We start from the raw sequence: 23,072 nt of genomic DNA, 5'->3' as shown, positions 1-23,072 counted from the left end.
TGTTCCTAAAGAAAAGATGGTATAACAATCATATATAAAGATTGCCACCATTGCCTACATACATAGTAATTAACCAATATTCCTGACATTACAGAGCGTCACCTAATAACATGGATATCAGACAACAGATGTTTGTGTCTGAAAAACTTTCCTCACAGGGCATGTGTACACACATACTAAACACCGTTTAAATACAACGTGGCCCATTAATGTCTCGAAATTAAAACACACTTATTATCCATCTACGATCATTAGTCGTCAGCGTTTATATATCAAGCCGGTCAACACACAAATTACCGCTGAGATACATATCAGCATGCGTGTTATCTCTACAGTGCAAGTCGGCATACATATTACCACTCAGATGACACAACATACCGCTCTATATCGTACCGCACAATGAGTGAAAAAGGGGTACTAAAGCGCTACCTTACGCGGTTTTGCAATCTAATGCTTCCACCCCGGAGAGCATCTTCACTAAAAAAAAATTAACATTTACCAGCCCATTATACTAACAGCGTTTCATTGCTTGTAGGAACCTCCCACCGCCTCGCGATCTTACCGTATACACTTTAGGTCGCGTGTTCTCCAAGCCGGTCTCTCATTCGGACATCCTGCTAGCCGTGCCATTTCTCCACCTGGTATAAATACGGAAATGACGATACCCATAAATCGTCCCACACGTTATGATCGAGGGTCACGTGATAGAGATCCACAAAAGCGGGCGCCATATTTGAGTGTAGTCACGTCCAGACAAGTCCCAGGGGAAAATTCCCAATTGACAAATAAAAACCTCTACGCGGGAAAATGAGCACAATCTAATAACAAATTTAAAGATACACACTCCCGCAACTGTTGTCAGACCTAATCTTCAACACACAATTGAAGAACACCTACCTTAATAAAGGACCCATTGTACGGAGTTGTGAGCCGTAAAAGTAAAACAAAACGGCTGTCAATGGGACCAAACTAGAGCGCGGGGTAAGCCATTCCAAAGTTCACAAAAGAACACCATTTCGCAGTGACATAGGTAGCTGTAAAAACTAGACGACAACAGTCTTCTTGGGCAGCCATCTTGGACGTGGGGTATCAAGGTGCATCCTTATCCTGTTTAAGTTATAATCATACTGCACTACCTATATGCACCATCCAAACGTGTAGAATACTATTGATCCGTATCCCCTGTAATGGTGTGACAAATTCTGTAGCAAGACAAAAAAAAAAAAGATTAAAAAGTAGACATGCACAAGGAGGGCTAAATAAGCATGAGATGGATAGAAAGTCAAAGACAAAGGACAACCGGGAGAAAAAAGGGGACAGAATCATTAATATTTCAAAAGAAATGTAACACATGGATTCAACCAATGATATCATATTTTACAACATTTCCATATTGTGTGTACACAATATATTCAATATCTACTAGCTTGACATTCAGTATATCATTTATTTCCACAGAGTTCAATGTTCACAACAAATTCACCCAGTCTCTGTCTTACTCATTGTTTCTATTTCAAGTACCCCTCGTATATATTCCTTTCCTATTCCAATGTTGTCTGTTCGGAGGTTTACACATACACAGTCAAAGGAAGTAGTGCATTTCCCCATCAGTGTTGTGCCCCAACCGAGTCGCCGTCAAGCGACAAATCCAGCATGCCTCTAGTTGTCTAAGTAACAGATACCTGTTACCGCCTCTTGTCTGAACTGGCACATGATCTATTGCATGAAACCAAAAAGATAAGTCATCCGGATGCTCACTAGAAAAGTGATTTGTAATAGGATATCTGTCATCCTTTGACTTGATGGCTCGTTGGTGTTCCTGAATCCTTAGTTTAAGGCAGCGGATAGTACTGCCGACATAGATGATGTTACATCTACATCCCAAGACATAAACCACATGTGTGGTGTTACAGTTCCGGAAATAACCTATACTGAATCTCTTTGGTGTATTATACCTAAAAACAAGAGTCTTGTTTCTTCCCAATGGGCATACATTACATGTCCCACATGTATAAAAACCTTTTGGTTTTGGTGGGAGCCAAGTTTGAATAGTTCTCGGTGTCGTCACATAACTTGGACATAGGGAATTCCTTAACGATACGCCTCTTCTGTATGTGACAGATGGTCTGGTCTCAACTGAATCCTTAAGTCCTGATGTTTCTGTCAGCAGGTGCCAATGTTTGCGCAAGATATTAAAGATGGCACTGCTGTGCGTTGTGTACTGGGTTATGAATCTTGCTTTTGAGTTTATTCTCTTAGTGGGAGGTTTCTCTTTGAGGGTATCATTTCTGTTCAGATTGCGGGCCCTTGCTTCTGCTTTATCCAGGACTCCCTGTGTATACCCTCTTTTAGCGAATCTTGTTTTTACCTCGCTAATATTACTTTGAAAGGTTTCCTCCTCACTACATGTTCGTCGTACTCTAGTAATTTCGCCAAATGGAATATTCTTTACTGAGGTGGGATGTGCACTTGAGGCGTGTAAAACAGAATTACACGAGGTCTCTTTTCTAAACAATGTACTGTGGAACTGTCCCTGTTGTATATAAAACTGTATATCAAGGAAATCAATCCGATCCCTACTGTATTTCATTGTGAATTTGACATTATAGGTGTTATCATTGTGAAAAGCCACATATTGTTGTAGAGCTTCTACTGAGCCAGACCACAAACAAATCACATCATCGATGTACCTCCCCCAGTATACGATGTAATTGGTCCAGGGGGAGGCACATCTGCCCCAAGCGTGCTCACTTTAAAACCATCTCATAAAGAGGCAGGCGTAAGAGGGAGCAAACTTGGAGCCCATCGCAGTACCATGTACTTGTTGGAACCACCGGTTATCAAAAAGAAAGAAATTATTGGACAGTATCATATCAATCATGGAGACAATCATCCTGTTGTAGTCAAACAAACCTGCATCCTCCCTGTCCAGAAATGATTGGATCGCTTTAATTCCAAACTCCTTATCAATACACGTGTAGAGACTCTCTACATCGAGGGTGACAAATAACAAATCATCAGACCAATCAAAATCTTTCAATTTCATAAGAATGTCTTTACTGTCCCTAATGTAAGAGGCCAGATTGGGGACATATTTCTGGAGTCTTATATCCACATATTGGGACAGTTTCTCAGTTGGTGATCCCACACCAGAAATGATAGGTCAACCTGGGGGAAACTGTACGCACTTGTGTATCTTTGGTAAGATATAAATACAAGGAAAGGTTGGACAGTCAACCCACAGGTATCTGTACTCCTCCACTGTAAGGAGGCCTACTTCTTTCCACTCAGTAAGTTTGGCATTAATCATGGTAGCAGTGGCCGAGATGGGATTGCCTTGTATTTCCTGATAGTACCTGGTGTCATTAGGCTGCCTGGAGATTTCATGCATATAGTCCAAGTGGTTCATAATGACCACGTTCCCCCCCCTTATCAGCTTCCCTGATGACAATATTGGGGTCCTTACTGAGTCTTTTTAGTGCCATCCTCTCAGATGCCTTGATATTATGGGGGACATTGGTGACATATTTTTTAGGAACTTCTAGATCATAAAGGTCTTCGATTACCTTTTCATGTAACACATCGATGTTTTGATGGTACGAATGCATGGGTGTAAACTTAGATTTAGGATGTAATCCACTGTCAACACCCACGTTGAAAGGGATGTTGAGATCACGAAGGATAGAGGTAAAGTCTTGATCATCATCATTATCTAGTGTCATTAAACAATGTATATCCCTGATATCACGAATTGTATGCGTCCCATGGGAATCAACATTGAGTGCCACCCTCGGGTCTCGTGGTCTGGTAGAAAAATAATCTTTGAGCTTTAGTACCCTGATAAACTTATACAGGTCCACATGTACATTTACCAAATCTCCCTCCTGTGTGGGACAAAAACTGAAGCCCTTACTCAAAATGGTACGTCACCTCCGCAGTCGTCAACCAGGCGACGATTGGCGTCGAGGCATCAATCTCTGTTGAGGCGGGCTCGCCCAACGTCGAGAGGCAGATCGTCGTCGCCGCCGAGACAGCGTTCGACGTCGAGACATGCTCCGTCTTCGCAAGGTCACCAGCGATCGACGTCGAAGCGCAGGTCGACGTCAACCAGCCGACTGTCGACGTTGAGTCAAGCTCCGCCATCGCAGGTTCATCAGCGATCGGCGTCGAAGAATACCTCTTCGTCGACGTCAACCAGGCGGCGTTCGACGTCGAGACAGGTATCGTCACCCCCGTCGGTGTCGAAGAGACGTTCGACGTCGAGGTCTAGACCCTCACCGGTGTCACATCCGACATCAAGACCAAGAAAGTCGACGTTGAGAGAACGTTCGACGTCAAGGAGGATTTCTCCGTCGAACTGTTCATCGGGGAGATCACAAGCACGCTCACGCTCAAGAGCAAGGTCTATGGGCTCCAGGCATTTGGCGTCACTCCACTCAACGTCAAAAAGTACAGAAAGATAGACGTCGAGGAGGCATTCAAGATCTAGAGTATCTCCCAATATGGTGACCCAGAGTACATCAACCGCAAGGTATTCGCCAGCGACGTCTCATCGTTCATTGCGACGGAGGTCGCGCTAAAGAACCCATGGGACCTCTACGCATTCCATTCGAAGCTCCCCACAGATAATTGCGCCATCTTACAGTGCTTCTATCCATTCTCCGGAGCCTGCAGGTTCACCACCAAGAAGTTCCCTGAGAAGACAAAGATCCCCTTCTATACATCTTTCTCCCAGATGGCTGCAACCTCTGCATCATTGGCGGTCAGCATCTGCAGGTCATACTCAAAGAGCTGCAGAATACTCCAGCCCATTGCATAGATCTCCATTGCAGCGCTTGGTGCAAGAAGTGGATAAATCACCCGCCGCTCGCACCAGAGAACACCGAGGCAGATCCCCCGAGCGCAGGTCAGCACAGGGGCATTGCAAAAGGAGCCGTGCACCGTCTTGGTCGTCATCCTCCACACACTCATCTAAGAGGGATTACTCTCCTACCCTCACAGATAGTCCACCTAGCAAAGTATCACCCAATGATGACGTAAACACTTTCCTTGACGTGCTTACCATGGGGGCGCAGAAGTTAGACATTACCATGTCTACTACTCAAACGACCACATCCATTATCTTTGAGACTTTATATCAAAGATCTACGACAAGACCGTTGCTCCCCTTGGTACCGGGAGTCATTGAGCCAGTAATGGATGTGTTCCTAGCCCCATGCTTGGCGAAAGCAGCTCCAGCGCGTATCATGAAGAAATACAAGCCAGCTGCATCGGATCCTCTTTTTCTTCGATCAGATCCACCTCCAGATTCGGTGATTATTGCAGCAGCTAAGAAGAAGCACGCGGTTGCATCGTGCTCCTCCCGATAAGGAGAGTAGAGCACAAGCCTCTTGGGGACGGAAAGCTTGTGGCTCGGCTGCATCTTCTTTGCATGTATCCAACGCTGCGGCCCTGTTGGGTCGGTATGACAGATCCCTGTGGGATTCGGCGGAACGTTTTAAGGAAAAATTTCCAAAGGAGGATCAGCAGAACTTCTCAGAAATCATCAATGATGGCGCTCTGGTATCCAACCAAGTGATAAGCACGGCAGCAGATGGGGTATCCCTGGCGGCTCATTCACATGCGCACGACATATGTGCACGTTGATCCTCCTGGCTACGTCTTGCTGCATTGAAGCTTGATGCGCAGCAACGCATACTGAACCTCCCTTTTTCTGGAACTTCTCTGTTTGGGGCCCACACAGATGAAGAGATGGCGAGAATGAAGGTCAAATTGGACACCTTGAAGGCGGTGGGCCTAGAGAAAAGAAAGGAGTTCAGGAAGCGTTACAGACCCTACAATAAGAAAGGTAACCAACAGAGGGTTCAGACCCCTCAATGGTCACACCACATGCAGGGTAAATCCCAATACCTGGGCCTACGCTCCTCCAGAGGAAGAGGAGGACACCAGCAGCAATCCTCCTCTGCAACAAAGACTTCAGGAAAACAATGAGTCACCGCTTCCTCTAGCACCGTGGCACACTCCAGTGGGAGGAAGTATTACGAACTACGTTCAAGATTGGCACAACATAAACAAAGATCAATAGGTGCTAAATATACTAGTCAATGGGTACGCACTGTGTTTTAGTGCATCCCCAAGAGACTCCCCTCCAGTAAATTCCCAACATCATCTGGACCTCCTGCATCAGGAAGTGCTGACTCTTCTTGAGAAACCGGCGATAGAAGAGGTTCGTCCAGCGCAGAGAGGGAAGGGAATCTATTCGAGATACTTCCTCGTCCAGAAAAAAGACCAACCGAACAAGTTCAGACCCATATTAGACCTACGTGTTCTGAACAAATACATCAAAAAAGAAAAATTTCGGATGCTGTCTCTTCATCAAATTTTTCCACACTTGAAAAAAGGCGACTGGACGTGTTCGGTGGACCTTCAAGATGCGTATTTTCACATTCCGATCACAGCACGTCATCGCAAATTCCTACGTTTCATAGTAGGAACAAGACATTATCAATTCAAAGTCTTACCCTTCGGTCTAAAATCAGCCCCAAGGGTATTCACAAAATGCATGGCAGTGGTAGCAGCCGCTTTACATCGTCAAGGCCTACATGTTTACCCATACCTAGACGACTGGCTGTTGAAGGAATCATCTCCTCTAAGGGTACAGGACACCTTCGTATCTGTATGAATCTCCTTCAACGCCTGGGCCTGCATGTCAATCTGGACAAATCAGTCATTCAGGCGACTCAGTCACTCCACTATCTTGGGGCCCATATCAACTCCGTCCTAGGAAAAGTGTTTCCTTCAGCGGAAAGACTATCATTATTAAGGGTCACAAGCAGCATCATCCTTCAAACTCCTCAGCCATCAGTGAGACAAGTAGCTTCACTGCTGGGCTCAATGGCCTCCTGCATCTTCCTCATACCAAACGCCAGGTTGAGGATGAGGCCATTACAGCAAGACCTAGACGACAAATGGAATCAATCCTCGGGTCGATAGAACGACCGGATTCTACTGTCTCCTGCTGCAAAGAAGTCCGTCCTCTGGTGGATGCAACCTCAGAATCTCCTGGTGGGAGTTCCCTTTCACCAACCTTTGCCAGAACAATCGCTGATCCCGGATGCCTCACTTCAGGACTGGGGAGAGCATCTGGGTCATCTGCAAGCACAGGGCAGATGGAACCCCAACAAGCAGACTTAACAAATTAACATGCTAGAACTGCGGGCAGTTCACTTAGCCCTCAAGGCTTTTCAACCTGCCATACTGTCTGAATCAATCCTGGTTCATTTTTCAGCAGTGGGGTTATCCTTCCATCGACCTCTTTGCAGACGAAGAAAACAAAAAATGCCACGCCTTCGCATCCAGGTTTTACCGACCAGGAACGAGGGGGAATGCACTTTTGATAAATTGGTCAGGGACGTTTGCATACGCCTTTCCACCCCTCCCTCTCATTCCGAAGGTGGTGGCCAAGCTTTTAAGATCCAGGATGAAGATGATCCTAATAGCACCGGACTGACCTCGCCAATGGTGGTATCCGGATCTATTGCAAATGTCGATTCGTCTGCATCGGAGATTTCCGTGCAGGCCGGACCTTCTTACCTTGGTGAGAAGGAGGGAAGATTTTACACCCCAGCCGTCCCTCGCTCAGCTTGACAGCATGGCTCCTGAAGTCCTGCAATACGGACATCTGAAACCCCCCCAAGACTGCATGGATATTTTACGGGAGTCAGAGACCTTCCACAAGAACCTCATACTCCTTTAAGTGGATAGGTTTTACTTATGGTGTGTCCGTAATGGTTATAGTCCTATTAACGGGCAAGAGGAGGTCATCTTGCCGTACTTGCTCTTCTTGGTTAAAGTACACCTCCATAAAGGTACATTTGGCAGCTATTACAGCATATCGTAAATCGTCTAATCAACCTTCCTTTTTTCAGCTACAGGTGGTTAAGGACTTCCTACAGGGGTTAAAAAAGGTTTACCCCCCTGTTAGACCTCCTTCCCCTCCTTGGAAATTGAACCTTGTATTGTCAAAGTTGATGGGTCCTCCATTTGAACCCATTCATAAAGCTTCATTACAGCACCTGTCGTGGAAGGTAGCTTTTCTAGCAGCAATCACTTCTGCGCGTACAGTAAGTGGGATACAAGCACTATCTTCCAAAGAACCTTATACCATCTTCCACCATAATAGGGTGGTTATGTGAACCCACCCTTCCTTTCTACCCAAGGTTGTGTTGGAGTTCCATGTTAATCAGACGATTTCTCTGCCCTCTTTCTTCCCCAATCCGACCACTCCAGCGGAAAGATCTTTGCATTCACTAGACCTCAAGAGGGTTCTCAAATTTTATTTGGAAGCGACAAAATCCTTGAGAAAGTCTGACCAATTGTTTGTAAACTATGGCATGGTTAGAACACGCTTTCCAGCTTCGAAAAGATCTCAAGATGGATAGCATCTTGTATAAAGTTGTCTTTCCAGTTGGAAAACAAACCTCTGTTCACTTCTCCTAAAGCTCACTCGACAAGGGGCAAAGCGGCAACAGTAGCGTTCCTACACAATGTACCGATGGCCGAGATTTGCAAAGCCGCAACTTGGAAATCAGTCCATACATTTACCAGACATTACTGTCTGGACTCAGACTCCAGAGCAGATACCCAAGTGGGCCAGGCCTCCTTGATGAGTAATCTGTTCCAGTGTTAATTTTTTGGAGTCTGTGTACGCCTAACTGGTTTTTCTATATCTGAATAGTACTCTGTTTACTCACCTGCAGGATTAGGGGATGGGCTTGCTATTCTATTCATGTGCTTATGACTATTGATGAGGATCCTCTGGAAGAGAAGGATTAGTTACTTACCTGTAATCCTAGTTCTCTTCCAGAGGTATCCTCATGAAAGTCATAAGCAACCCACCCACCTCCCTGGGCAAGTGAACATGATACATACATCTATTTTCTAAAATGGTCTGCGGTTATCCGCAAAGAAAAACTGACCTGACTGTCACCCCTGAGGCATGAATGGAAGCTAGGGGTCATGGCTGCCTTAAAGGCACGGTACCAGTTTATTGTTCGTGTTTGTGGGTTAGCTTTTCAGCTTTCTACACTGATGTTTTATCTACAATGCAGCCTATGTGCTGACAATGTTTTCACTTTTCTTGTAGGATTACCTTTTCTGCTGTATAATAAAGCAGTTTTCAAAGGCTTTTTCTCCCTGCTTTATTGGAATGTATTTATGTGCAAAAACTTCTCTTGCAGCATTGTTCAGCATATCTAAGGAAGGCTGCATTGTGTGTTATATATATATTTATATATAGATAGATAGATAGATATAGATATAGATATATATATATATATATATATATATATATATATATATATATATATATATATATATATATAGAGAGATTGATTGATTCACATATGTTTGTCACATATATGGTATGTGTTTCCAGGGTTCCGCACATGGGCGGGAATATTCATGTGCTTATGACTTTGATGAAGATACCCCTGGAAGAGAACTAGTATTACAGGTAAGTAACTAATCCTTACTTTCATATCCCAAAATCTCTAAAGTATCGAAAATTTGGATTCGATCTCAACACTATCGATACAAAGTCCTACCATTCGACCTCAAATCAGCTCCACACACGTTCGCAAAATGTATGTCTATAGTTGTAGCTCACTTAAGGAAACAAAAGATGTTTGTTTATCCTTACTTTGGCTATTGGCTGATGAACAGCATTTCACCAGCTGAGACAAAGAAACCAACTTTGTATCATGACTTTAACCAATCTGGGTCTCCAGGTCAAACCCAGGAAGTCTACGACCTGTCTGGTCCAAAAGCTGCAATATCTGGGAGCAATTCTGGATACTGAATCCGTGAAAGTGTATCCTAAGGGGGAGATTTTATTATCAATCAATCTGAAGTGTCGGTATCTCCTACATGTTCGCCATTCATCAGCGAGACAGATTGCACCCCTACTAGGCTTAATGGCTTCTTGCATCTTTCTAGTTCCTCGTGAGAGACTACACGTGAGATCTGCAGCAATTTCTAGAAGACCAGTGGCATCAGACCTCTAACCGCTGTAAAGGAAAACTGATATCGCAGGCTGCAATTCAATATCTCCCATGGTGAACTCAACCAAAGAATCTTTTGGTAGGAGTATCATTCCATCAGGATCTGCCAACTCAGACATTAATCACAAGTGCCTCTGTGCAGGTATAGGGTTCTCGTATGGTTCGCCTGTAAACTCAAGGAATTTGGTATGACAAAGAAATGACTAATCACATCAGCATGCTAGAATTGAGAGCAGTTCATTTGGTGCTCAGATCTTTTCTCCCATCAATAATGACGAATTATCTCCTGGTTCAAACCAACAATGCATTACCTGAACAATCAGGCAAAGACTCACTCTTATCCTCTGTCTCTTGAAGCCGGATCCATATGGAAATGGCTAATAGCCAGAAACATAATAGCAGCTATTTATCTTCCAGGGGTTCTGAATATCCAAGCCTATTCTATCAGTGGGGGTTTCCAAGAAAATCACAACTCAATCCTAAACTTTGAAGTCTTAAAAGACATTTTTCAAGACTGGGGTATCCGCAATTAAACTTGTTTACAGGCAAAAATATTTGTTTGCAGAAACTATGCGTTCAGATTCCTCCAACCATAGTGAAAAGGGAATGCCCGTTTGATAAATTGATCAGGGAAATTCCTCCACACATTTCCCCCAATTCCTCTCATACCAACCGTAATCATCAAACTCTACACATCCAAGACCAGGATAATACTGATAGTTCCAGAATTGCCTTCTTCACCCATCCGAACAGCCACTCAAGAGATTGCAGGGTAGACAGGAACTCCTGTACAAGTTCGGACGAGCAATACTGTATCACAACCTTCCATCACTGAACTTCACAGCTTGGCTCCTGAATTCTTCCAATATGGATATTTAGGCCTGGCACTAGTTTGTATGGGCATTTTGAGAGAGGCTGAAAGACCTTCCAGAAAAAATCATAAGTTTATAAGTGGAAGAGGTTTTTCTTATGGTGCATTCAAAGCAAGAACAATCCAATCGTGTACCAAGAAGACGTTGTCATACCATGTCATCTTCATTTAGCTAAGTCTGGCTTAAGTTTTCTTCTATAAAGGTACATCAATTGGTCATAACAGCCCATAGAAAATCGCCATCACAATTGTCTTTCTTTAAAATTCCAGTAATCAAAGACTTCTTAGAAGGGCTTAAAAAAAGTGTTCCCTCCAATTAGGTAACCTTCCACCCCTTGGGAACTTGACTACATTCTCTCCAAATTTATGGATCCTCCATTTGAATCTATCCATAAAGCCTCTTTGCTGCATCTGCATGGAGAGTGACTTCATTGTGGCCATCACTTCAGCACACAGAGTTAGTGACGTTCAAACATTATGTTCCTAGAACCATACACAGTTTTTCATAGTAAAAGCAGTGATGGGACTTCCTCCCTGCTTCCTTCTGAAAATAATTTGATTTTCATATTAATCAAAACATTTCATTACCCTCCTTTTTCACCTAGTCCATCTACACCATCTGAAAGGTCTTTACAGTCTTTCTGGAATCCTACCTAGATAATACTAAAGACATAAGGAAATTATGGTCCAGTAAGTGAGAACTGGTTTTGCATAAAACAGACAGTCTCTAGGTGGATAGTTTCCTATATACTTCTTTTATACCTATTAAAACATCCTTGCGTAGTAGACTTAAGGCACATTCTGCAAAGGAAAAGGTTGTAACTGCAGCTTTCCTAAGAAATGTTCCTTTTTCAGAAATATACAATGCAGGTACATGGAGAGCTGTATATACCTTTACTATGCATCATTGTCTAGATTCCGACTCCAAAGAAAATACTGAAGTAGTACTGGCTTCTATGAGGAATCTTTTTGAGTAGTTGTTGGAGCCGTTATTTCAAGTCTGTTTCTTGTTGGATGGGATTACTATTCTATTCAGTGCTTATGATTATTCATCAGTATCGCCAGTTGAGAGGGCGCGAGAGAGAGAGAGAAAAAAATTAACATTTTTAGGACGCTCTCCAGGATCCTGCATGTGGGTGGGGTTATTCAGTGCCTAGGGCTTTGATGAGGATTCCCTTGAAAGAGAACTAAGAGTACAGGTAATCAACTTTTCCTTTTCATTCTCCTCCACACCAAACTTTATGCTCCTGTTTAACTGTCTGAAACTAGGCACTGAGGTAAGAACTGTTTGAAGAGAAACAATATGAATAGGAATCTGAAGAAAAACCACGTCCAGTGTGTGGTGAATGAGTGCTGAATCTGTTGATAACAGTGTGTGCTTTATTAGTCTGTGTGCAGTGAGACTTCTCAAGAAGATAAAACTGTAATATTAATGTTTTGTTAACAAACAATTGTTCTGTTAGGTTTGAGAACAGAGGTATCTGATAGACTGATTGGTTTATGTAGGTGGTGCCTCTGAAGGGATAACTTTGTTGTTATTGTCAATTTGAGACAATTGTGGAGGGGAACATTGCCTACTGAATCTCATACAACAAAGTGTTTAAATGCAGATTGGTAGGCACATTGGGGTTATGAAAGATTGATAATAATGTGACTTCAGTAGAATTAAAGGGAAACCTGATGCCATGTCTGGCGCAAGCTGTTACATGCAATGTAAAACCTTTAAAACACAAGGTAAATTGAAAAATACAGGTCAGTACTTTTGCATATTCTTAGTACTTTATATCGAGATGAATGTATATGACAATTTGGCCATTTGGCTTTAAATTTCTCCCCCCCCCCTCACCTTCCTAAACATGGCTTCTTAGGTATTCTCGGTCTTCTACTGCTTTTTCATAGTCTGGGATGTGAAAGCATTTATAATGACTCACAACCTCCTTTTTATAAATTTCAGAATTAACATTTCAAAGGAAAGACAGTTGACATTGGATTGTTCTTTGAACCTCAATGTTAGTACACTTTTTATTCTTCACTGATGTACGCGCTTTTTTGTTGCTAGTGATTATCATTTACGTCAACATCACTCACCTCAGAATTTTTGTTGCAGGTTGAATTTTCTCCCCAGACCTTGTGTTGTTACGGTAAACAGTTGTGTACTATTCCCCGGGATGCTGCTTACTACAGTTATCAGAATAGGTAAGCTACCTGGAGCTTGAAAAAGCATTTGTCTTTTTATTGATGTCTTTCTCTGCTCAAATCTCACTGCAATTTAGTGCTCATGGGTATTGGGTGTTATTAGCAAGACACCTACATCACTGATGGTTGTCACATTGTACATGAGAGTAAGGGAATGCTGAAATTCCAGTCTTCCTCAGTCACCATTAATATTGTGATTTCTTAGCCTAATAGGGCATACACTTGTTTTGCATCACATTTGTCTTTCTTTTGTGCCTACGGGGCAGAACTACTCGCCACTATTTAGCTGTCATGGAAATTTGGAGTTTAAGCTGAAGTTCGCATCATCCTAGGTTGTCACACCTCACATGACAAATTGGAAAATCATCGTGAACTACTGAAGGCAGAGCAACTCGAGCACCCCCCACGCTCAGCTTAATTGACTGTAAGCCTAATGTGCATAGGCTAGAAACTATGGCTTGATCAAAATACTTTGAATAGGGTCACTATGATAGCTATGATAGGACTGCCATGTTAGCTAGTGAGAGTGTGGTCTTTAGGGATGTCTGAACATGTGTGCCTATGAATGGGATCTATGTGTTTGGGTGACTAAGAGCTTGCCATATGTACTTGTGGCACAGGGCATACCTTTTACCATATGTGGCACCTTTTCATGTATAATGCAGGCATACAACCATTTTTTAAATGGGGAAATTTAAGCAAATAAATTTCTGTACAAACGTTCATAATATGGAAACATTTTCTGCACTTTACATTCGTCCCACTTAAAACAATGGCTGTATTTTTCATTTATACATATGGCATGGTCTCTACCAGCAGCTGGGAGCGAGATACCAGCTGTGTGTAAACTGAAGAGTTATATGCTTTTTATGTATTCCATAAAGCTCATCCGTTAGATTTTCTCCCATTTCCAAGTGTCACATTTACAAACAACCGGCATCCTGCTCTCAGTTGCCTGTGGACACTGTGCCATATTTAGAACAATAAAATAGTTATTTGTTCAAATGAGAGGAATTTAAAGTGAAGAAACATTTTTCATGAAACATTGACACAATTGGCTTAATTGAAAGTGGAGAAAGAGATTAAGACTTTATGTTCCATTGAAATACTTTTCTTCAGTTTACATTTGTCCCATTTAAAACAAATGACTGTATTTTATCAGTTATAAATATGGCACAGTGTCTACTGCCACCAGGGAACAAGAAATCTGCTGTTTGTAAATGCAGTACTTTGAAATGAGAGAAAATAAAATGAAGAGTTAAACTTTGATAACTTTTGCTTTTTCTTCCATTTTTATAATCATTCAGAAACATTTTGTTCTCAGCTCCAATATTGAGTTTACAAGGACCTTTATTTAAGAGTTAAATACCTCAGGGCTTCAAATCTTCACCTCTGTGCCCCATCCTCGGGGATAAATCTGACTGAGCACTGCTCATTACCAGGCCCTGCAATCTGATGATGATAATGTAAAATAAACAGTCTTCCCATAACTTTAAAAGGAAAACTTGACAGTGTGCTTATTTAAAAATAAATTCAAGGTTGCAAGCTAATCTGAAGAAGTCTGGCGGCTTCTGGTAGCTTGCGATCGACTTGTTGGAGACGCCTGTGTTTGGATATAATGCTGCTCCATATTTACTATATAATAACGAAACGCCAATGCTGCCTATCTCAATTCACTGTCTATTTTTCATCTCACCTTTGAATGAAACATAAAGTGAGGGGACCTTAGTTTCTTGAATCAATCCTTTGTTTTATTTTATTTTATTTTACTTCATTTGAACTTTTTTGATCATTTTTTATCAAATTTTTACATTTCAAAAGAACTTATGACACCCAATATATGAAAAACATTCTGTACAATAAACCATTCCCCTCCTGTCAATCACACTCACTATCACTACAAATCGCTGTCAAACACTCTCAAACATACTTTCAATCATACCATTCTTATTTACAATCATAGATCTCATTTTTTTCAGAAAACATTTTTACATAGCCATAGATTATAATGTAAACATAAACCTACAATCTACAAAATTCAGTTTTTTAGTTTATTTCTTATGGCTTTGAAAACACAAGGTCTACGTGTTTCGAACTCTTCTTATTGCGCAGTTCTCATCAGGACCACACACTCCAGATTTGGAAACCAACAAATTGCACTGTTCCTCAGAAAACACGGCGCGGGACTACGTGGTCTTCGTACACACTCTACCCTAATAGTTTTCTTATTCGGTAGGTGTGGGTAGGAAGGAATTGTATGTTTCGGTGGTGCCTCTTAATCACGGGCAACCCTCGATGTCAGTCGGCTCCTGCAATTCAATTCAGACGCGACCACACTGAATGAGTGGCCGCGTCTGAATTGAATTGCAGGAGCCGACTGACATCGAGGGTTGCCCGTGATTAAGGGGCACCACCGAAACATACAAATCCTTCCTACCCACACCTACCGAATAAGAGAACTATTAGAGTAGAGTGTGTACGAAGACCACATTTTAACAGTGGTCCCGCGCAGTGTTTTCTGAGGAACAGTGCAATTTGTTTGTTTCCAAATCTGGAGTGTGTGGTCCTGATGAGAACTCCGCAATAAGAAGAGTTCGAAACGCACAGACCTTGTTTTCAAAGCCATAAGAAATCAACTAAAAAACGGAATTTTGCAGATTGTAGATTTATGTTTACATTATAATCTATGGCTATGTAAAAATGTTTTCTGAAAAAAATAGATCTATGATTGTAAATAAGAATGGTATGATTGAAAGTATGTATGAGAATGTTTGACAGCGATTTGTAGTGATAGTGAGTGTGATTGACAGGAGGGGAATGGTTTATTGTACAGAATGTTTTTCATATATTGTGTCATATGTTCTTTTGAAATGTAAAAATTTGATAAAAAATTATCAAAAAAGTTCAAATGAAGTAAAATAAAACAAAGGATTGATTCAAGAAACTAAGGTCCCCTCACTTTGTTTCATTCAAAGGTGAGATGAAAAATAGACAGTGAATTGAGATAGGCAGCATTGGCGTTTCTTTATTATATAGTACATAAGGCAGTGGCTTGGCCTTGCTGCTTGGGAGCCCATACCCAGTGGTGTTTAGTAGCTCTATATTTACTGTCCTTTAACCACTTAACCGTGGTGCTAATTACGCCATGATTGTGTGGTTTTAATGAGTGGGCGGGCCGCATCGGCCAACAGACGTGCGCAGCTCTACGGAGGTAGTGCTCGAGACGGCCGTTGGTTGACGGTAGCACTTAAGGTGCTAATAGACTTGAACTGTCAGGAACTGACTATTTGGTTGCTCATGTATCTTCAGTTCTTGGTTCTACAATATTTTTCAAAAATGCTAATATAAACCGTTGCAAAAAAAGCTGTAGGTCAAGCATGCTATTTGGGTGTTTCTGGGCAGGAACGGAGGATAGGCTATTTACCTACTCTGCATGGCTCTTTGATTGAAAGTTACACTGAAAAAAGTTTTTCCCCTCTTTTCCACTGTATAATGTTCTTTGGGTCTCTCTCTCTCTGAATTAACTTCCATATAATGAATTGGAGAGGAAAGGCGAATAAAGACTGAACATATCATTGTGACACTGCTGCCTCAGGGGTGATGGACAAATTCATCTAAATTAGGACGGTGTTTTACACCCATTTAGAGGTCACTCAGGACCATATTACTTGCTTTTGTTAGAGCACATGCAGCTGTTATGCCACTAGAGTAGTAGTGTCATTGAAAGTTCAGTAGTGTTTTATAAATGTATTTAAAAAGGCTTCAGCTACGCAAACCATTGAATGTTTTTTAATGAAGGTGGCTGTCTATGTTCTTCAAAACACCCTGAGTTTGCTTGAAATTAGTCATCTAATTTGAAGCAAAAATACATAGCCATGAACAGTCTTCAAATCAACATTGGGATAGACCATACTACTACTTGCTCCAGTATTGGAATTTTCATAGATTCCCATGCTTTTGTATCATTCCCCGTCGTCGGAATGTGAGTCTCGGTAACAAAATAACATAGCAGTAGGTGCAAAAGAGAAAGAAAAAGTCCTAGGCCTCATTCCCTTTTGTAGCATATCCGCCTCTTTTTGTAAAAGAGACCAAACTTAGGCATCAGCCAATCAGAAGAGCCTCACCCCATAGAACCATCCTGAAGGAACCTCAGAGCCTTAGATTTTCTACCGCACGTTGTGCTTAGGGAGTCTCCTTTGAGCTCTGCTCAAACTCTTCTCTTCAGAAGTTTTCTTCAGGATTTCTCTTCAGGATTGTTAGCTGTTCCTTCCAGGATGTCTGAAAAGGAAAAGAAGAAGGCCGTTTTTAAACCATGTTCCACCTGTGGCAAGAAAATACTTTTTGTGGAGGATAAGCATAAAGATTGCATCTACTGCCTCTATCCTGACCATAAGGATGCGGACTGCAAGATCTGCCGCACCTTTTCCACCAAGACCCTCCGGGATTGTGAGGGTATGCTTCTGACCTGGCTCCAGAAGTTGACGTCCAGAAAGGAAAGTCTCCAGTGACAGTGAGGACTCTTCATCTGCGTCATCTTCTAGAAGGTCAGTCAAAAGGGGTAGGGTTTCCCCTTCTTCTGTGGAGCGTCCTTCTAAGGCCTCAAAAAAGACCCCCAGAGAGTCTGAGAGCCAAGGTCCAGGCGAATCTCCTCACCATGGTGTAAAGGAGAGGGTAGGACCATCTACGCCTTCTGTGGGGGTGAAGACTGATCAAGCCTTCAAAAAGCCCTCTTCCCAGTCTCCTGGAAAATCTGACAGAAGTACCAAGTCGGCGACGATAAAGGCGTCGTCGATGAAGGCTTCGTCGAAGGAATTGAAGCCTGCTCTTAAAATGGTACCGTCGACGGTACAATCGACATCGACTGGATCGTCGACGAAGGACTCGTCGACGACAGTGATACCAACTTCGACGAAGACGGCAGCGACGTCGACTGGGATGTCGACGACGGCAGCGACGTCGACGGGGATGACGAGGATGTCGACGGCAGTGACGACAAAGGGTTCGACGGCGGTGTCGTCGTCGAGGGCTTCAACGACGACAACATTGACGACGAGGACAGCAGGAGCGTCGACGGTTCTCGTCGTCAACGGCATCGACGACACCCATCTCGTCGTCGAGTGTTTCGTCGACGTTTATTCTGTCGCCGACGACGGCAGCATTGACAACTCCATTGTCGACGGGCATCGTCGACGATTTTGTCGTCGGAAAAGAGGATTACCATCTCTATGACAAGGATCACACCGGACATGACATCTCCTAGGAGAGTAACCTCCTTGCCTCCAGCTCTGCTTTTAGAGGAGGATGACGATGGGTCGGAAGATGACGAATAGAACTCGTATGGTTATGCGAATAGTCCTTCCCAGCTTCTGGTCAAATGTCAGGAGACAGATTTGGACGGAGAGTACAGCCAGGAATGTGGTTATCACCATCATCATTCTTCCCAGCCACAGCAGTACTCGAAACAGGACATGGTATTTGTTCCTTCATCATTGTTGCAGGACCTTCACAATATGCTGCAGGACTATAAATCAAGATGTTCACAACCTGCTGCTGTTGCCATTCCGATTGTGCAGGACTTGCCTGCCCCTGCTGCTCCGCCAATGGCTGCTCCTGAAATGCCATCTCAGGTTTTCTCTCTGCCACAGACTCCGGTTCCACGAGAGCCTTCGGTTCCATTGGACACTCATGATGATTCATCAGAGGACGATGAAAATTTTGATGAAAGGCCTGGTCAAGGGGTGGAATGGGATGAGTATATCATTCCAGATCCAGCATCTCTGTGTCCGGATACTGTGGACTCCCCGCCAGCGGATATAGGGGGGTTTCACAAGCTAATGGAGAGAGCGGCTGGCAGATTCAAACTATCTATGCCTTCTACTGTTTTTATATGATTTTAAAGAACCTTATAGGAAGATAAGGAGATCCATCCCTTTTGTTCAACATCTGTGGGAGGAAGGCCTTAAGGCGATGAAAAATCCAGCGACGGTGGTCCCTGTACTACCACGCCTCGACAAAAAATACAAAGGGCCTGAGGATGGTCCGGCATCTTTGACAGGGCACCCGAGACCGGTAATCTCACAAGCGGCACAAAGGAAGTCTCGCAACCCCTCGGCTCCTTTGACGACTCCTCCGGATAAAGAGGGCAGGAGGCTGGACAACGCTGGAAAAAGATTTTCTTCAATGGCGAGTTTGTTGGTTAGAGCAGCAAATGACATGGTGATATTGGGCAGGTACGATCGCCAGCTTTGGTGTGATATTTTGCCGCACTTAGATCAACTTCCTCCTGAGTCCAAGACCGAGGCAAAAAAGATCTTGCAAGAAGGGGAAGCAACGTCAATGGAAGTCATAGACTGTGCAATGGATATTGCCACAACAGCTTTTCGTTCCTTGGCTGGAGCTGCAGTTCTTCGTCGCCAGGGGTGGCTTAAGGCAACCTGGTTTAGGCCCGAAATCCAAAATAAGATCTTGGATTTGCCCTTTGATGGAGAAGCACTATTTGGTAAGCTGATTGATGACACCCTCCAAGATATTAAGAAAGATACTGAGACTGCTAAGTCTCTGGGTACGCTTCAGTACCGCAAAGCTCCTTTTAGGGGTTCCAGGGGCAAGAGCACTTCCTACAGAGGCTCTTATCAACAGCAGAGGTACTCATCATATGGCTCAGGTTCACAACAGTACCGTCAACCGTACCAGCAAAGGCAAGGTCAGTCTTCAAATTACTCAAGGCCTAACAGCAGAGGGAAGCAGGCTCGCCAAGGACATGATGCGTCCAAGAGACAATAGCGGCCTCCTGGCTCTTCCTACTGTACCCACCTCTGCAAAATCATCAGTAGGAGGCAGGGTTTCACAATACCTTCGAAATTGGTCCAAGATAACATCAGACCGATGGGTGCTCAACATCATTCGAAAGGGCCATACTCTGGAATTCACGCAAATCCCACCATCCAAGCCCCCTGCTGCCATTCCATCAAAACATCTGCGTCTTCTGGGGCTCGAGGTTCATCAGATGCTCCTGAAAGGAGCGATAGAGCCGGTTCCCTCCGACCAAAGAGGAGAAGGATTCTATTCCAGGTTCTTCCTGGTAAGGAAGACGCTAGAGAAATGGCGCCCAGCTCTACACCTATCTCATCTCCCTATCCTTCTGGATGGTCTCTCTTCAAGACATTCTACGTCTTGTCAATCCAGGGGATTTCATGGCCATGCTCGATCTCGAAGATGCGTACTTTCATGTACCAATTCACCCGGCACACAGAAGATTTCTACAATTCACAGTAGCCAAGAGCCACTTTCAATTCAGGGTCTTACCCTTTGGACTTCGCTCAGCTCCATGAATTTTCACGAAGGTGCTGGCACCAGTAGCTGCGTTTCTACGGAAGAATCATTTGCAGGTCTTCCCTTACCTGGACGATTGGTTGCTGAAGGCTCCGTCCAGGGAGGCTGCGAGGGAAGCGGTCAACGCGTGCACAAACCTCTTCCAGAATTTGGGTCTCACTCTGAACAAGGAAAAATCATCTCTGGTTCCGTCAAGGACAGCACGCTTCCTGGGAGCCATCTTGGACTCAAATCTCAAGAAAGCTTTCCCAACCTTGGAGAGACAAGAAAAACTGCAGACCATGGCGCTAGACTTACAAAGAAGAAGGTGTCTTTCAGTACGCCGTTACAAATCCCTTCTGGGGGTAATCTCTTCATGCATTCCTCTGATTCCACACTGCAGATTGAGAGTGCGTCCTCTTCAAGAGCAACTGGACATCCAGTGGAGACAGGTTCACGGGTCGTTCGACAAGGTGACCATCACCTCGGCAATGAAAAAAGCTGCTGTGTGGTGGATACAGCGGGAGAAATTGTCCCAAGGTCTATCCTTCGGAAGCGATCCACCTCCTCAGGTTTTGACAACGGATGCGTCATTGGACGGTTGGGGAGCAGTACTGCAGGACCTGCATGTCAGTGGGCATTGGTCTCCTCAGACTCGTTGGCTCCACATCAATCTCTTGGAGCTCAGGGCAATCAAACTGGCTCTTCAGGCTTTCCGCCCTAGTCTAAGAGGTTCAAAAGTTCTCATCCGGACGGACAACACCACGGCCATGCATTACGTGAACAAAGAAGGGGGACCAGGTCTCTTCCGTTGTCTCAGGAAGCTCAAGAAATCTGGGAATGGGCGATCCATCATGGGATTTCGCTACAGGCGGAGCACCTGCTAGGAGTTTTAAACGAAAATGCAGACGGACTAAGCAGGTCATCCTCAGTCAGTCACGAGTGGGAACTGAACCAGCAAGTTCTGGACAAGGTCTTCCGACAGTGGGTCAAGCCTGCGATAGATCTATTTGCCACACTGACCAACAAGAAATGCCGGTCTAATGCAAGCAGGCTTCACCACCAAGGGTCATTCGGAAATGCACTTTCGATAGCCTCGTCAGGGACATTTGTCTACGCCTTTCCCCCCATTCCACTGATCCCGAAGCTTATCAGGAAGATCAAGGTGGAACCATGCAAGATGATCTTGATAGCCCCTGCTTGGGCGAGACAGTTCTGAATTACGGAACTCCACCCGTTGTCGCTAGTTCCTCCACTTCCCTTGCGGACGATTCCAGATCTCCTCACAATGTCCGAAGGGCAAGTTTGGCATCCGGATCCAGCGTCGTTGCACCTGACAGCATGGCTCCTGAGCAGCGAGAGTTTATGAACCTTACCATCTCAAATGAAATAAAGGAAGTTCTCTCCCAGGCTAGAACCCCTTCCACTAACTAGACTTACCGTCTCAAATGAAAAAGATTTTGCATTTCGTGCAAGACAGAGGATGTTGACCCCTTCTCTTCACAACCTCATCAAGTTCTGCCTTATCTTTTGTCCCTGGCTAGGTCTGGGCTGGCCCACTCATCCATAAAGATTCATTTGTCAGCGATTTCTAGATACAGACGATCAGCGTCTGGACCTTCTCTTTGGTCTTCCAGGATAATAAAACAGTTTCTTAAAGGTTTATTTCGTGTCTACCCCCCGGTGAGGCCTCCGCCTCCTACGTGGCAATTGAATTTGGTCCTTACACAGCTCATGAAGGCCCCCTTTGAACCAGTACATCGATCAGATATGAAATTCCTTTCATGTACGTTGGCTCTCCTTCTTGCCCTGACATCAGCAAGACGAGTTGGGGAATTGCAGGCGCTCACAATCCAAGAGCCTTTTCTCCAATTCAAAAGAAACCCTTGATTTTACGGACTAATCCAAAGTTCATACCCAAGGTGCCCTCGGATTTCCACTTAAATGAACCTGTTATTCTGAAAGCTTTCTTTCCGCACCCTACTTCACCAGCGGAGAGGTCGCTACATTCTCTGGATGTTCAAAGGTGCTTAAAATTTTACTTGGATCGCACCAAAGGATTCCGTAAATCCTCCCAATTATTTGTTGCTTTTGTTGGTCCTCAGAAGGCCCTCCCTCTTTCCAAACAAGGGGTTGCAAGGTGGATTACGAGTGCCATTCTACATTGCCATAATTCTGCTGGAAAGCTGCTGGCCAGCAGGGTTAGAGCACATTCCACAAGATCGGTGGCTTCTTCAACAGCACTCTTTGCAGGAGTGCACATCAAGGATATTTGCAGAGCTGCGACTTGGAGCAGCGTGCACACCTTTACAAAGCATTACTGCTTGGATTCCTTGCAACAGAAAGATACGGCTGTAGGCCAAGCGGTCCTGAGGAACCTCTTCCACTGATTGGTGAGCTTTCCTTTCCATCCCACCTTCCTTTTATTCTGCACATTTTGGTTTTCATGTGATAACGGCTATTGCAATGTTTATTTATGCTACAAAATGTGCTTATGGCTCACTGCTTGCTACTCTGATACAAAAGCATGGGAATCTATGAAAGTTCCATTACTGGGGCAAGAAAACAAGTTACTTTACTATGGTTCCCCAGTATTGGTAACTTTCATAGATTCCCATGCGCCCACCCACCTC

At 43.8% G+C, this 23,072-nt stretch overlaps 1 protein-coding gene across 1 annotated transcript in view; it reads left to right on the top strand.

Annotated features, from left to right (window-relative positions):
• Nucleotides 1-23,072, top strand: part of CREBBP (CREB binding lysine acetyltransferase) — a 1,783,742-nt gene that overhangs the window by 1,025,857 nt on the left and 734,813 nt on the right. Inside the window, exon 19 of the mRNA XM_078663125.1 lies at nucleotides 13,040-13,128. Within this exon, the coding sequence (XP_078519251.1) occupies nucleotides 13,040-13,128 (89 nt within the window). The remainder of the gene's footprint in view (nucleotides 1-13,039; nucleotides 13,129-23,072) is intronic.

Source organism: Lissotriton helveticus, chromosome 10, assembly GCF_964261635.1.
Source record: "Lissotriton helveticus chromosome 10, aLisHel1.1, whole genome shotgun sequence".
Taxonomy (NCBI): domain Eukaryota; kingdom Metazoa; phylum Chordata; class Amphibia; order Caudata; family Salamandridae; genus Lissotriton; species Lissotriton helveticus.
Note: the sequence above shows the minus strand (reverse complement) of the source record. Positions and strands in the feature narration are given on the sequence as shown.